Source organism: Eutrigla gurnardus, assembly GCF_963514095.1.
Source record: "Eutrigla gurnardus genome assembly, chromosome: 14".
Classification (NCBI taxonomy): Eukaryota; Metazoa; Chordata; class Actinopteri; order Perciformes; family Triglidae; genus Eutrigla; species Eutrigla gurnardus.
The window spans coordinates 19,880,069-19,891,793 of record NC_139937.1 but is presented as its reverse complement, the minus strand read 5'-3'; the positions used below and the strand labels follow the sequence as shown (position 1 = coordinate 19,891,793).

General features: G+C 46.2%; 2 protein-coding genes across 5 annotated transcripts; one reads left to right on the top strand and one right to left on the bottom strand.

Moving 5' to 3' along the window:
- Nucleotides 1–83: 83 nt before the first annotated feature.
- mettl25b (methyltransferase like 25B) lies at nt 84–5,857 on the bottom strand. Its single transcript, XM_084027981.1, has 8 exons — nt 5,189–5,857; nt 4,940–5,058; nt 4,374–4,590; nt 4,208–4,270; nt 3,576–3,713; nt 2,694–3,430; nt 2,349–2,533; nt 84–668 (listed from the first exon to the last, which is right to left on the bottom strand). The coding sequence occupies exons 1-8, from the start codon at nt 5,282–5,284 to the stop codon at nt 559–561; spliced, it is 1,665 nt and encodes a 554-aa protein (XP_083884107.1). The 5' UTR covers nt 5,285–5,857; the 3' UTR covers nt 84–558.
- A 313-nt stretch (nt 5,858–6,170) lies between these two features.
- On the top strand, nt 6,171–9,435 carry isg20l2 (interferon stimulated exonuclease gene 20-like 2). 4 transcript variants are annotated; one of them, XM_084027984.1, is made up of 4 exons: nt 6,171–6,235; nt 7,061–7,800; nt 8,437–8,637; nt 8,982–9,435. In XM_084027984.1, exons 2-4 carry the CDS (start codon nt 7,171–7,173, stop codon nt 9,090–9,092), a joined length of 942 nt encoding a protein of 313 aa, XP_083884110.1. In that variant the 5' UTR covers nt 6,171–6,235; nt 7,061–7,170; the 3' UTR covers nt 9,093–9,435. The 4 variants fall into 4 exon arrangements, with proteins under 4 accessions (XP_083884110.1, XP_083884108.1, XP_083884111.1 ...); XM_084027982.1 differs by having other exon boundaries at nt 6,175–6,231; XM_084027985.1 differs by lacking the exon at nt 6,171–6,235 and adding an exon at nt 6,250–6,513.
- The last annotated feature ends 2,290 nt before the right edge of the window (nt 9,436–11,725 follow it).

The window sequence follows — 11,725 nt, the reverse complement described above, 5'->3', positions numbered from 1 at the left end:
TAAAGCGTGTTGTTTCCTTTAGTTTGCAGACACCAGATTCTTCTCTGACAAAGATACCAAAATACAAACTGAAGTTGTGTTGATGTCAACGTTTAATGACAGAAAGATGGAGCGTGTAGAACAGAACCAGAAGAAGCTTTGTTGAACACAGTCTGACTGGACCAGAGGATCCTTATAAAACCAGGTCCAATGTGAAGGGATCAGGAACCAGATTCAGGGTTTTAGCCTCGTTGGCTGAAGCTTCTCTATTACATTCAGAACATTGGGACAAACATCAGCTTCAGATGAATCCTGAAGCAGAACGGAGTCCCATCATGCTCCGGTTTCACGGTCAAGCTGTGAATCTGAAGAAGGTCGTCCTTCAGGGAAACCGAGGACACGAGGAAAGGACCAGGCAGCGGCGGGGTACGGCACGCCACTATAATCCCATTAAAGGCTTGTCTCAGGGGAAGACCTGGAGACGCTCTGCCATGATTACAGCAACATAGTTCAGATTTAATATCTCTGGAAGCAAAGGACGAAATCAAGACTTCACCAGCTTTAATCTGGAGTTCCTTCTCAACTAAATAGTTCCTCGTGACGTTTGACTCGAGACTTCAGAGCCACGAGCACAAAGTTCCTCGGAGAAATGTCTGGGTCGAAGAGAGGAACCAGCTGACTGTCCACACCTGCAGAGAGACATGAGGCTGGTTACCTGTCTGTCTCTACATGTCAGCCCTGTGATAGACTGGTTACCCGTCTGTCTCTACATGTCAGCCCTGTGATAGACTGGTTACCTGTCTGTCTCTACGTGTCAGCCCTGTGATAGACTGGTTACCTGTCTCCCTGTGATAGACTGGTTACCTGTCTGTCTCTACATGTTGGCCCTGTGATAGACTGGTTACCTGTCTGTCTCTACATGTCAGCCCTGTGATAGACTGGTTACCTGTCTGTCTCTACACGTCAGCCCTGTGATAGACTGGTTACCTGTCTGTCTCTACACGTCAGCCGTGTGATAGATTGGTTACCTGTCTGTCTCTACATGTCTCCCTGTGATAGACTGGTTACCTGTCTGTCTCTACATGTCTCCCTGTGATAGACTGGTTACCTGTCTGTCTCTACATGTCGGCCCTGTGATAGACTGGTTAGCTGTCTGTCTCTACATGTCAGCCCTGTGATAGACTGGTTACCTGTCTGTCTCTACATGTCGGCCTTGTGATAGACTGGTTACCTGTCTGTCTCTACATGTCGGCCCTGTGATAGACTGGTTACCTGTCTGTCTCTACATGTCAGCCCTGTGATAGACTGGTTACCTGTCTGTCTCTACATGTCAGCCCTGTGATAGACTGGTTACCTGTCTGTCTCTACATTTCGGCCTTGTGATAGACTGGTTACCTGTCTGTCTCTACATGTTGGCCCTGTGATAGACTGGTTACCTGTCTGTCTCTACATGTCTCCCTGTGATAGACTGGTTACCAGTCTGTCTCTACATGTCGGCCCTGTGATAGACTGATTACCTGTCTGTCTCTACATGTCAGCCCTGTGATAGACTGGTTACCTGTCTGTCTCTACATGTCGGCCCTGTGATAGACTGGTTACCTGTCTGTCTCTACATGTCTCCCTGTGATAGACTGGTTACCTGTCTGTCTCTACATGTCGGCCCTGTGATAGACTGGTTAGCTGTCTGTCTCTACATGTCAGCCCTGTGATAGACTGGTTACCTGTCTGTCTCTACATGTCATCCCTGTGATAGACTGGTTACCTGTCTGTCTCTACATGTCTCCCTGTGATAGACTGGTTACCTGTCTGTCTCTACATGTCAGCCCTGTGATAGACTGGTTACCTGTCTGTCTCTACACGTCAGCCCTGTGATAGACTGGTTACCTGTCTGTCTCTACACGTCAGCCCTGTGATAGACTGGTTACCTGTCTGTCTCTACATGTCTCCCTGTGATAGACTGGTTACCTGTCTGTCTCTACATGTCTCCCTGTGATAGACTGGTTACCTGTCTGTCTCTACATGTCTCCCTGTGATAGACTGGTTATCTGTCTGTCTCTACATGTCGGCCCTGTGATAGACTGGTTACCTGTCTGTCTCTACACGTCAGCCCTGTGATAGACTGGTTACCTGTCTGTCTCTACATGTCAGCCCTGTGATAGACTGGTTACCTGTCTGTCTCTACACGTCAGCCCTGTGATAGACTGGTTACCTGTCTGTCTCTACATGTCAGCCCTGCGATAGACTGGTTACCTGTCTGTCTCTACATGTCTCCCTGTGACAGGGAAGACTCGAGGATCTCAACCTCTTTGTGTAGATCATTCTCTCAATAAATATTGGAAAGCGTCTCTTCACGTGTCTCGTGTCCTCACCGTTCTCCTGCAGGTAGATCATCCGGTCCAGCAGCACCAGCGTCTCCACTACAGGAGCCAGCAGCAGAGCCAGACCGAAGTAGACCACCACCCGGACCTGCTGCTGCAACATGGCCTCCACCCGCTCCGGGTCCAGGAACAGCCCGGGGGGCAGGCCGACCCAGGCCAGACCCAGACGGGCGTACCTGAGAGGGAAGTACACACACAGACTTATTGTTTCAGATCTATTTCAAACAGTGTAAATAATAATTAGAACAATAATCATGATTTGTTTGGTTTTGCATGTTTCGACAACATAAAAATATTAACAATAACATGATTAGAGTTGAAGATACGTTCACTCACTCTGGAAACGGTAATAAGTAGGATTTCTTGATGGTCTGGATTCCGGCTCTGCGTAGATCTGGTCTCGTGTCCCTAATGAAGGTCTCCAGGGTCGCCCGGTAACAGTGCGTCCTCAGCAGCTCGCTCTCCTCCCGAAGCCTCCGTGTATAGTCCTCGACAGCGTGACACGCCCCCTCCCTCGCCTTGTAGGACAGCTGATGTCCCGGCAGCCCCCCCACCCAGGAGCTCATCGGGTAGCCAAACTCTGAGGGGGCGGCGTCCTGGTCGGGGGTCTGTGGAGCCACTACCAGTCCTGGAGGGGTGGGATTCTCCCGGGTGGTGATTTTCATGTAGCAGCACGCCACCGACGTGATGCCGCACACATGTGGGCAGCTGATGAAGTGGCGGAGGAGCGTGGCGCTGAGGTCGCCGCAGGCGTGGAGACCGGTGAGGATGAGGTCTGGACGGCCTCGCTGAAAGACAACTTCCTGTTGGGATGTGGATTCAGAGTCCCGAGAGTCTGTGGAAGCACGACATGTTGAAGTCTGGACCACTTGAGAACAGGGACGTTCAACATGCGGTCTCTGGTTGCTGGATCCCGAAGGAGTCCAGGGACCTTCGTTGACACAACATGCTGCACTCAGCTGCTCGATGAAGGCCTCCCATGATGCCTTGGGGTTTACCCAACCGGCCACATGCCGGGGAGAGGACTGGGGCCCGGGGACCAGAGAGGACCCGGGGACCATAGAGGAGCAGGTCTAGAAAGAAAGACTCAGTACTCTCATCTCAACAACAGATGGCGTCACATTAACCAACAGAAATGTTTCAGTGAAAAGATATGAAGCTTCAAATCTTTGTTCATAGATTGATAATGTTAATAACTATGTTATAAGAAGCACCGACCTTTTTCTGTCTCTCCTTCTCTAACACCGACAGTAACTGTGCGTCAAACTTGGACGCCATGGCGACCAGTGTCGGATCAGCCTCAACAGCGGTCACAGACAGGCCGAGCCCGAAGGACAGGAAACGGGTCAGGTGACCCTGTTGGGAGCAGAGTGGCGGGACGTGTTTGTAGCGTAATCGTCAGAACCTCACTGTTCCTCCATCAGCATCCACACAAACACTCAGCGAATGAGCATGTCATGACATCATCATCATCGACCAATCACCTGGTCCACCCTCAGAGCAGCTGTCTATTTATCTGCAGGTGAGCCGGGGGTCCCAACCGAGCCACCAAACCACCACCAGGGATTCACAGATTCTATACTGGTTTTTAACCACTTTGACCCCGTTCTGGGCCTGCCTCCTGGTCCAGCCCATCCTCCTCTTGGACCTTAACGGACCTGCTCCCCCCACTCCTTACCAGTCCCAGTCTACAAGCTTGACCAAATCCCTGCAGTCCCTTAAACTGGTTCCGACTCTACCTCACTGAGTCTGCTCCATATCATCCTGATAAACATCGATTTAATCCTGATTTAGGAAATCCCTGAGCCTTTAAAATGAATGAAACAAATGTAGCAGAGATAAAATAGTACCTGTCCAGAGCCCACATCCACCACGTTGTTACAGTCCGTCTGGTCACACAGTTGTTTTACCAGCTGGGATGAAAAAAAAGGAAAATAATTAAAGAGAGTCAACGGACCAGGACTCCATGTTGTTCCATCTGCAGTTAGAAAGCAGCGAAGGCAGCAGAGCCCGTACCGAACCCAGGTGGCGGATCTCGTGCTGTTTCTTGGGTTTGACGTGTTTCCTGAATATGTGACGCAGCAGGGAGCTCTGACTCCGGTTCTCCACAAACTCGTCCGGCTTTGCCGAGCCGGCGGCTCTGCCTCGCTGCCCCCGGTGCACTCTGGGAAATGCCAGAGCGTGAGCGGTGGCACGGAAGGCCAGGAGGGACAGAGGCCAAACCGAGGGGTATCTGTAAGGACAAACACTCTACGGTTCATTATTATTATATTTACATTGGAGAGACCACATCACCATTACTCATTCCAGAGCTGCGGCTTTCTTTACATCTGAACTGCAGCCTGAAACCCTTGATAGACCTCAATCATGTGCCTTATTTTAACTTGTTTAACGGTTTCCTGATGAAGACTGTGAGCAGAAATCCCAAAATGATGCCAACTACATAATACGTAGAATTAACCTGTGTTGTTCTTTGCTTCAAGTCCTTATCTTCGTTTAATTCCCCTCAGTTTGGGATTTTTGCTTCTAATTGTTTTCAGTATTTTGTTCTTTGGAGTAAAGGTTTGTAAATCCAGCAGTACCTCCTGTCGCCATGTGCAACATCTAGTAACAAGTCTGCAACCTGTGGATACGTCAGGTCCTGCAGCACCAGCTGCCAGCTGCTGGGTAACGTGTGCCAGAGGTCCTCGGTGAAGAACTCCTGAAGAATCAATGTTATCAGAAACAGAAATCCAGCTGTCTAATCGTAGATCATCACATCTAACACGTCACATCTAACACGTCACAGCTAACACGTAACACAGCGGGAGGAAGGAAACACCGACACGTACGATGATGAAGGAGTCGGACAGGTGACTGTACGGAGAGAGGAAGGTCGTGAGTCTGCTCGAAAGCTCTCTCTGTTGTTCTGCTGACAGGCTGAACATCTCTGCTAGCTTAGCTACTTGAGCTAACTAACATTGAGGCGAGCTAATGCTAATATACGTTAGCTGCGTTGTTTTCCCGGTATATACGAAGTTGACATAAAGTTACTTACTCACTACAATGAAAAAGCCCATTTCACAAATGCTTGTGCTAGCTAACCAACGATAACATAACTGTAACGTGTAGGTACGATGCGTTCAAATGCTTCACGTAAACTCGGACGTATGCCTTGGCTTCTAGCTAACTCAATGTGTAGCTATTGCCTTTCAACCAATTGCCACAGATTAAGAAGCTTTGTAGCCCAACTTTCTTCGGGGGCTGTTTTATTGAGCAGCCTGTACTATGTGGTCTGGTTGAATGTATTAGTGCACGTTACACTGGGATAGCCTGGGCTTTTATTTTGAAAGGGTACAAAGATGTCTGTAGCGTATGGGGTCATTTCAGAGAAGGATTCACAAATGTATTTTGTGATTTATATATAAATGACTATCTTCTCACAAATACAATTCAATACACACACAAATGGATATTGGTATGTAAAAATGTAAAATAAATCCATAAATAAAAAACAAGTTTCACAAACACATTTCTGATCCACACACGAATGTGTCTTGTTAAATAAATGTAATATAAATCCATAAATATATTAATTAAAAACATGTTTGCAATTTTCATCAAAAAAATGTATTTGGATGTTGTTACATTTATATACAAACCTTGTTATTCTTCGTGTTATTATTTCATTTATTTAATATCGGTGCCCTCCACAATCAGTGGTACAATTATATTGTTAATAGTAATTTATGTGGGTGAATATTTGGTAGAAATGATGTTTAGTTTCATTTCTATACAACCAACGAACTTTCTTTGACTGTCCCCGAAGGCACCATGACCCGGATGTTAACAGTTTGTTGTGTGCAGGAAGCAGCGAACGGTCCAGTGTGGTGCTGTAGGTCTGGTTCTGTATTTCACAGTTATTTTATTAGGGTTTTATTACCGGGTTTCTGTCGCGTTCAGCCTCAGTTCTCATCTTCACTGACGAGCTGAACCCGCCATTTAGTGACGTTCACATCCGGTAACCGCGGACTTCCGAGTTAGCATAGTAGCTTCCGATAGCGTCAGTAAGCTAACGTTCGCTGGCGGGTCACGTCAACACCAGCGTCACTTCTAGTTCGAATCTTTTTAATTAATAATTTGAATTAACGAGCGAATCAAGACGCCAACTGTGGATGTATGTTTGTGTATGTATCCTATTAATCACGTTTTAGTCGCGCGGAAGATGAAGCTAATCATGTCACACAGTACTATGACTATATATAACGTTACTTCCACCGTCACTTCCTGTCCATGTAAAACCAGGGATCTCCAGATGTGTTGATGTTGAATGTTTGTCATAAACTTCGGCTAAATAAACTCTTTAAAAAGCCTCTTGGATCAGCTGCAAATGAATGTGATGATCATAGACGGATTATCTATCTACCGGTATCTATCTATCTATCTATCTATCTATCTATCTATCTATCTATCTATCTATTTATTTTTCTCTCTATCTAGATGATGCATTGCTGTAGATGAGTTAATGACATATAACATACAGAAACACTGTAATAATGAATCACATCAATACTTTTTCTTTTATAACCTTTGATAACGCTAACATACTTCGTCTTGAGTGAGGTTTTGAATGGAGGACTTTTCCTTGCAGTGTAGTATTTTCACAGCGTAATGATACTTAAGTAAAGCCGGCAATACATCAGTCATGTGTTCTGTTTTCACAGGATGATACGTGTAATCTGGTGTCAGCTGATACAGACGCAGAAGAGCTGTTGAGGAAGTCAACATAAACAAATCATAACCTTTGACCTCTGCTGGACCGACCTCCGCGACTATGTCGGACATTACCATCAACATGCACTTTTCCAAAGACTCTGCACGGAGGAGACCTCCCGGAGGAGACAAAGGAAGGAGAAAGAAGTGGCTTCACAAAAAGGCCTGTGATGTCCAGCAGAGGGACTTCCTGGAAGGTAAAGGGAAACCCACCAGTGCAGTGAGACCGTCCAAACCAGACCCGCCTCCACACCAACACAGAGCGTCTTTTACACACAATGAGAGTTCAGCTGGCCCAGCCGGCGCTTCACACAAGCCTTTGAGCTCGGCACAAGGCCCGCCTTCCTGGACCGTCGCCGTGAGCAACAAGGCCAAGGAGCCTGTGAACAGGAAGCCAACGAGCAGCGGCAGCCGGCCCTCGTCATCAGGCTGCCGTAAAGCCACTGCCACACAAACCTCAGCAGGACTCCCCACCAAGTACGTGGCGATCGACTGTGAGATGGTCGGTACGGGACCGAAGGGCAGCATCAGCCAGCTGGCACGCTGCAGTCTGGTGTCCTACAATGGAGACGTCCTCTACGATAAGTTCATCAACCCCTCTGTGCCCGTCACCGACTACCGCACCCGATGGAGCGGCATCCGCCGCAGCGACCTCGTCAACGGCGTGCCGTACGCTGAGGCCAGGAAGGAGGTGAGCTCACGGGATTTCTCTGTTACTTTGTAACACTTTAACTCTGAAACCGAAACATGTTGGAATGTGACGCCAGCGTTTGTTTCAGCTGTTTTCCAATTATTCTTCATTCATTTATTCATGAATTTCCTCCGTAAAATGGCAGGAAATAGTGAAATAAAAAACAATTAAAATTAAAATTTCCCACTAGCCTAAGGTGATGTCATCAACTTGCATATTTTATCCAATTTACCCTTATAAACACACAGAGATGCAGATTATTATAATTCAGCAGCACATAGATGCGTAATAACAAGGACCTAACCCTCCAACAACACAACAGTAGTCTGGATCCACAAGGACAACCTGGACTTTAGGGAGGAGGCAGAGCAGCTAGAAACAGAGATACAACACAGAGCCAAACACTGCTGGAAAATACACAAAAACATAAGGTTATAGAAAATATGAACTAACTGGTAAATTGGTTAGAATATAATTTTTCAGTCCGCCTAACCCCGTATCTCCATGTATGTCTCGTGTGTGAATGTTTGTGTTTGAATTGTCCTTTTACAGTTTGTCAGTCAGACTGAGCAGATCTGTTTGTAATGAAAGAGAACACATGTGGTAGTTGTAAGTCTATTTTTAATCTGTTGGCAGATCCTGAGGCTGCTCATGGGGAAGGTGGTGATTGGCCACGCGGTCCACAACGACTTCAAGGTCCTGGGCTACTCCCACCCCGGCACCCTGACCAGAGACACGTCTCGCATCCCTCTCCTCAACCAGAAGGCCGGCTTCAGTGTGAACGAGTGTGCGTCACTGAAGAGACTCACCAAGGCCGTCTTCAACCGGGACATCCAGGTAGGAGGAAGTGACCTCAGCAGCACCTTGATACTGTCGGCCTCACGTCAGCATGACCGTGTCAGTAGGTCACACCTGCCCACATCTCATGGTTGAACTTCATTCATGTAAAGGCCACAATATGCAGAGAAATGTATGTTTTAAGACGAGATAACACGTAATTTGTCCCGTAACATGAAAACAAAATACAAACAATAGAAGTTAAGGTGGCGAACCTCTACAAACTTCATACACATTGCAAACTACTAACATATACGAATGAGAATGCTGGCTATGATGGGTTTGACTTTGGAGTGAAATCCACCTTGTAGTGATGTGAACCTGGTCCTGTCTTGCATCCTCAGACCGGCTCGAAAGGTCACTCGTCCGTGGAGGATGCCAAGGCCACCATGGAGCTTTACAAGGTGGTGGAGGAGGAGTGGGAGAGGAATCTGGCCTCTAGATGGAAGGTTTGAAGAGACCACGTGGAAATCAAACCAGTTTTAATGGATATTTTGGTGCTTCAGGTTTGTATTTGGCGCCTGGTTTCGGGGTCTGGTCCTGGTAACAGGATCTGGTCCTTCTACTGACCTGGTGACATGTCCATGGCGAGACCAGGAAAAGTGGATTAAAACTATCATTTTTATGGAGAAGAACAGAAACTGTCAACTCAGACCTTCAGCAGTTCCCTGAGTTCACCACAAGGGGACAGTCATGAGTTTTCACCACAAACATGGGAACAAGTGTTTTAATCAGTTCATCTGTTCCAGGACAACATTCAGCAGTGAGCCTGTGTGATTAAAACGATTTACAGTCTGATCCCTGGTCAGTTTTTATTTGTATGGTATTAATTGATTGACAGATTAAGATGTTCTTCAGGGAGGTAGCTAAGATTCAAAGCCTGAGGTCATTAGTCCTTTACGTGGCTTTTGGGGATGTCAAGTGGTTATATATTTAATAATTTCAGACACGTAAAAATATCACTACATGTTTTTAATTTAAATTACCTTAAACATTGGCGTGGAGAGAGAATGAGTAGATAAGTGTATGGGCAAAAAAAACAACATGATTATATTATAATTATAATAATAATAATAATACATTTATTTATAAAGTGCTTTCCATCAAATGGCTGTACAACAAGAAGAATAAACAATACATTAAAAACAGTTGAATAAAAATTAAGAACAGTTCAGTAAAAACGAGAATAATCGAGAAAAAAACATCCACAGTAAAATTACAATAAAATGTCCTGCCTAATGTTGTTCCACACAGTTGGTGCACGAAAAGAAAAAGCCCGCTCACCCAACGTCTTCTCCGGACCGTGGGGACACGAGACCAGACCCCGGGAGACATGCGGCTTCCCCCAGTCAGATAGATATGAAGGAGCTGTGCCATTGACTGCTTTATAGGTGAGGAGCAAGACCTTCAAACCAGCTCTAACCTGAACCAGAAGCCAATGAAGAAAGGCCAGCACTGTTGTGTTCAAATGTACCTGCTCAGGTCAAAACACAAGCTGCTGCATTTTGAACAATTTGTAGATGTTGGGGTATGAGTTGAACCAAATCCTGCAAAAGGTTGTGGTAGAACGGAGCGACTGAAAGGTGGCCTGAGGTGAAGACAAGTGTTGAATCTGTGCTTTGTCTGCTGTCTGAAAAACGTCTCCACAGACGCTGGCGAAGCATTTCATGGTCACAGTCCAAGTCGCTGCGACGGGCAGCTGATCCTGCTGCACTAGAAATACTTCAATGTTTTAGGTTTCAGGACAGGAGTAAACCCCAGTAGGAATCTGGAAGTAGAGCTGAGTTGAGATAATTAAGTTACAGGAATAAACCCCAGTAGGAATCTGGAAGTTGAGCTGAGTCGAGATAATTAAGTTACAGGAATAAACCCCAGCAGGAATCTGGAAGTAGGGCTGACTCCAGATCATTTAGTGACAGGAATAAACCCCAGTAGGAATCTGGAAGTAGGGCTGACTCCAGATCATTTAGTGACAGAAATAAACCCCAGTAGGAATCTGGAAGTCGAGCTGACTCTAGATCAGTAAACATGACACAATAGACCCCAGTAGGAATCTGGAAGTAGGGCTGACTCCAGATCATTTAGTGACAGGAATAAACCCCAGTAGGTATCTGGAAGTAGGGCTGACTCCAGGTCAGTAAAAGTGACAGGAATAAACCCCAGTAGGAATCTGGAAGTAGGGCTGACTCCAGATCATTTAGTGACAGGAATAAACCCCAGTAGGAATCTGGAAGTAGGGCTGACTCCAGATCATTTAGTGACAGAAATAAACCCCAGTAGGAATCTGGAAGTCGAGCTGACTCTAGATCAGTAAACATGACACAATAGACCCCAGTAGGAATCTGGAAGTAGGGCTGACTCCAGATCATTTAGTGACAGGAATAAACCCCAGCAGGTATCTGGAAGTAGGGCTGACTCCAGATCATTTAGTGACAGGAATAAACCCCAGTAGGAATCTGGAAGTAGGGCTGACTCCAGATCATTTAGTGACAGAAATAAACCCCAGTAGGAATCTGGAAGTCGAGCTGACTCTAGATCAGTAAACATGACACAATAAACCCCAGTAGGTATCTGGAAGTAGGGCTGACTCCAGGTCAGTAAAAGTGACAGGAATAAACCCCAGTAGGAATCTGGAAGTAGGGCTGACTCCAGATCATTTAGTGACAGAAATAAACCCCAGTAGGAATCTGGAAGTAGGGCTGACTCCAGATCATTTAGTGACAGAAATAAACCCCAGTAGGAATCTGGAAGTAGAGCTTAGTCCAGATCATTAAATTACAGGAATAAACCCCAGTAGGAATCTGGAAGTGGAGCTGACTCCAGATCAGTAAAAGTGACTGGAATAAACCCCAGCAGGAATCTGGAAGTGGAGCTGACTCCAGATCAGTAAAAGTGACTGGAATAAACCCCAGCAGGGATCTGGAAGTGGAGCTGACTCCAGATCAGTAAAGGCCACTCCCTGTTTAACTTCCCTGTTTAAAGCGAGCTCTCGTCTGTAGTTCGGAACCATCAATTCATCCAAAGAACTAAAGGGCATTTTATTGTTCATAGTCGCAAGAATAAAAAAAAAAACGTGTTTATTTTTCAT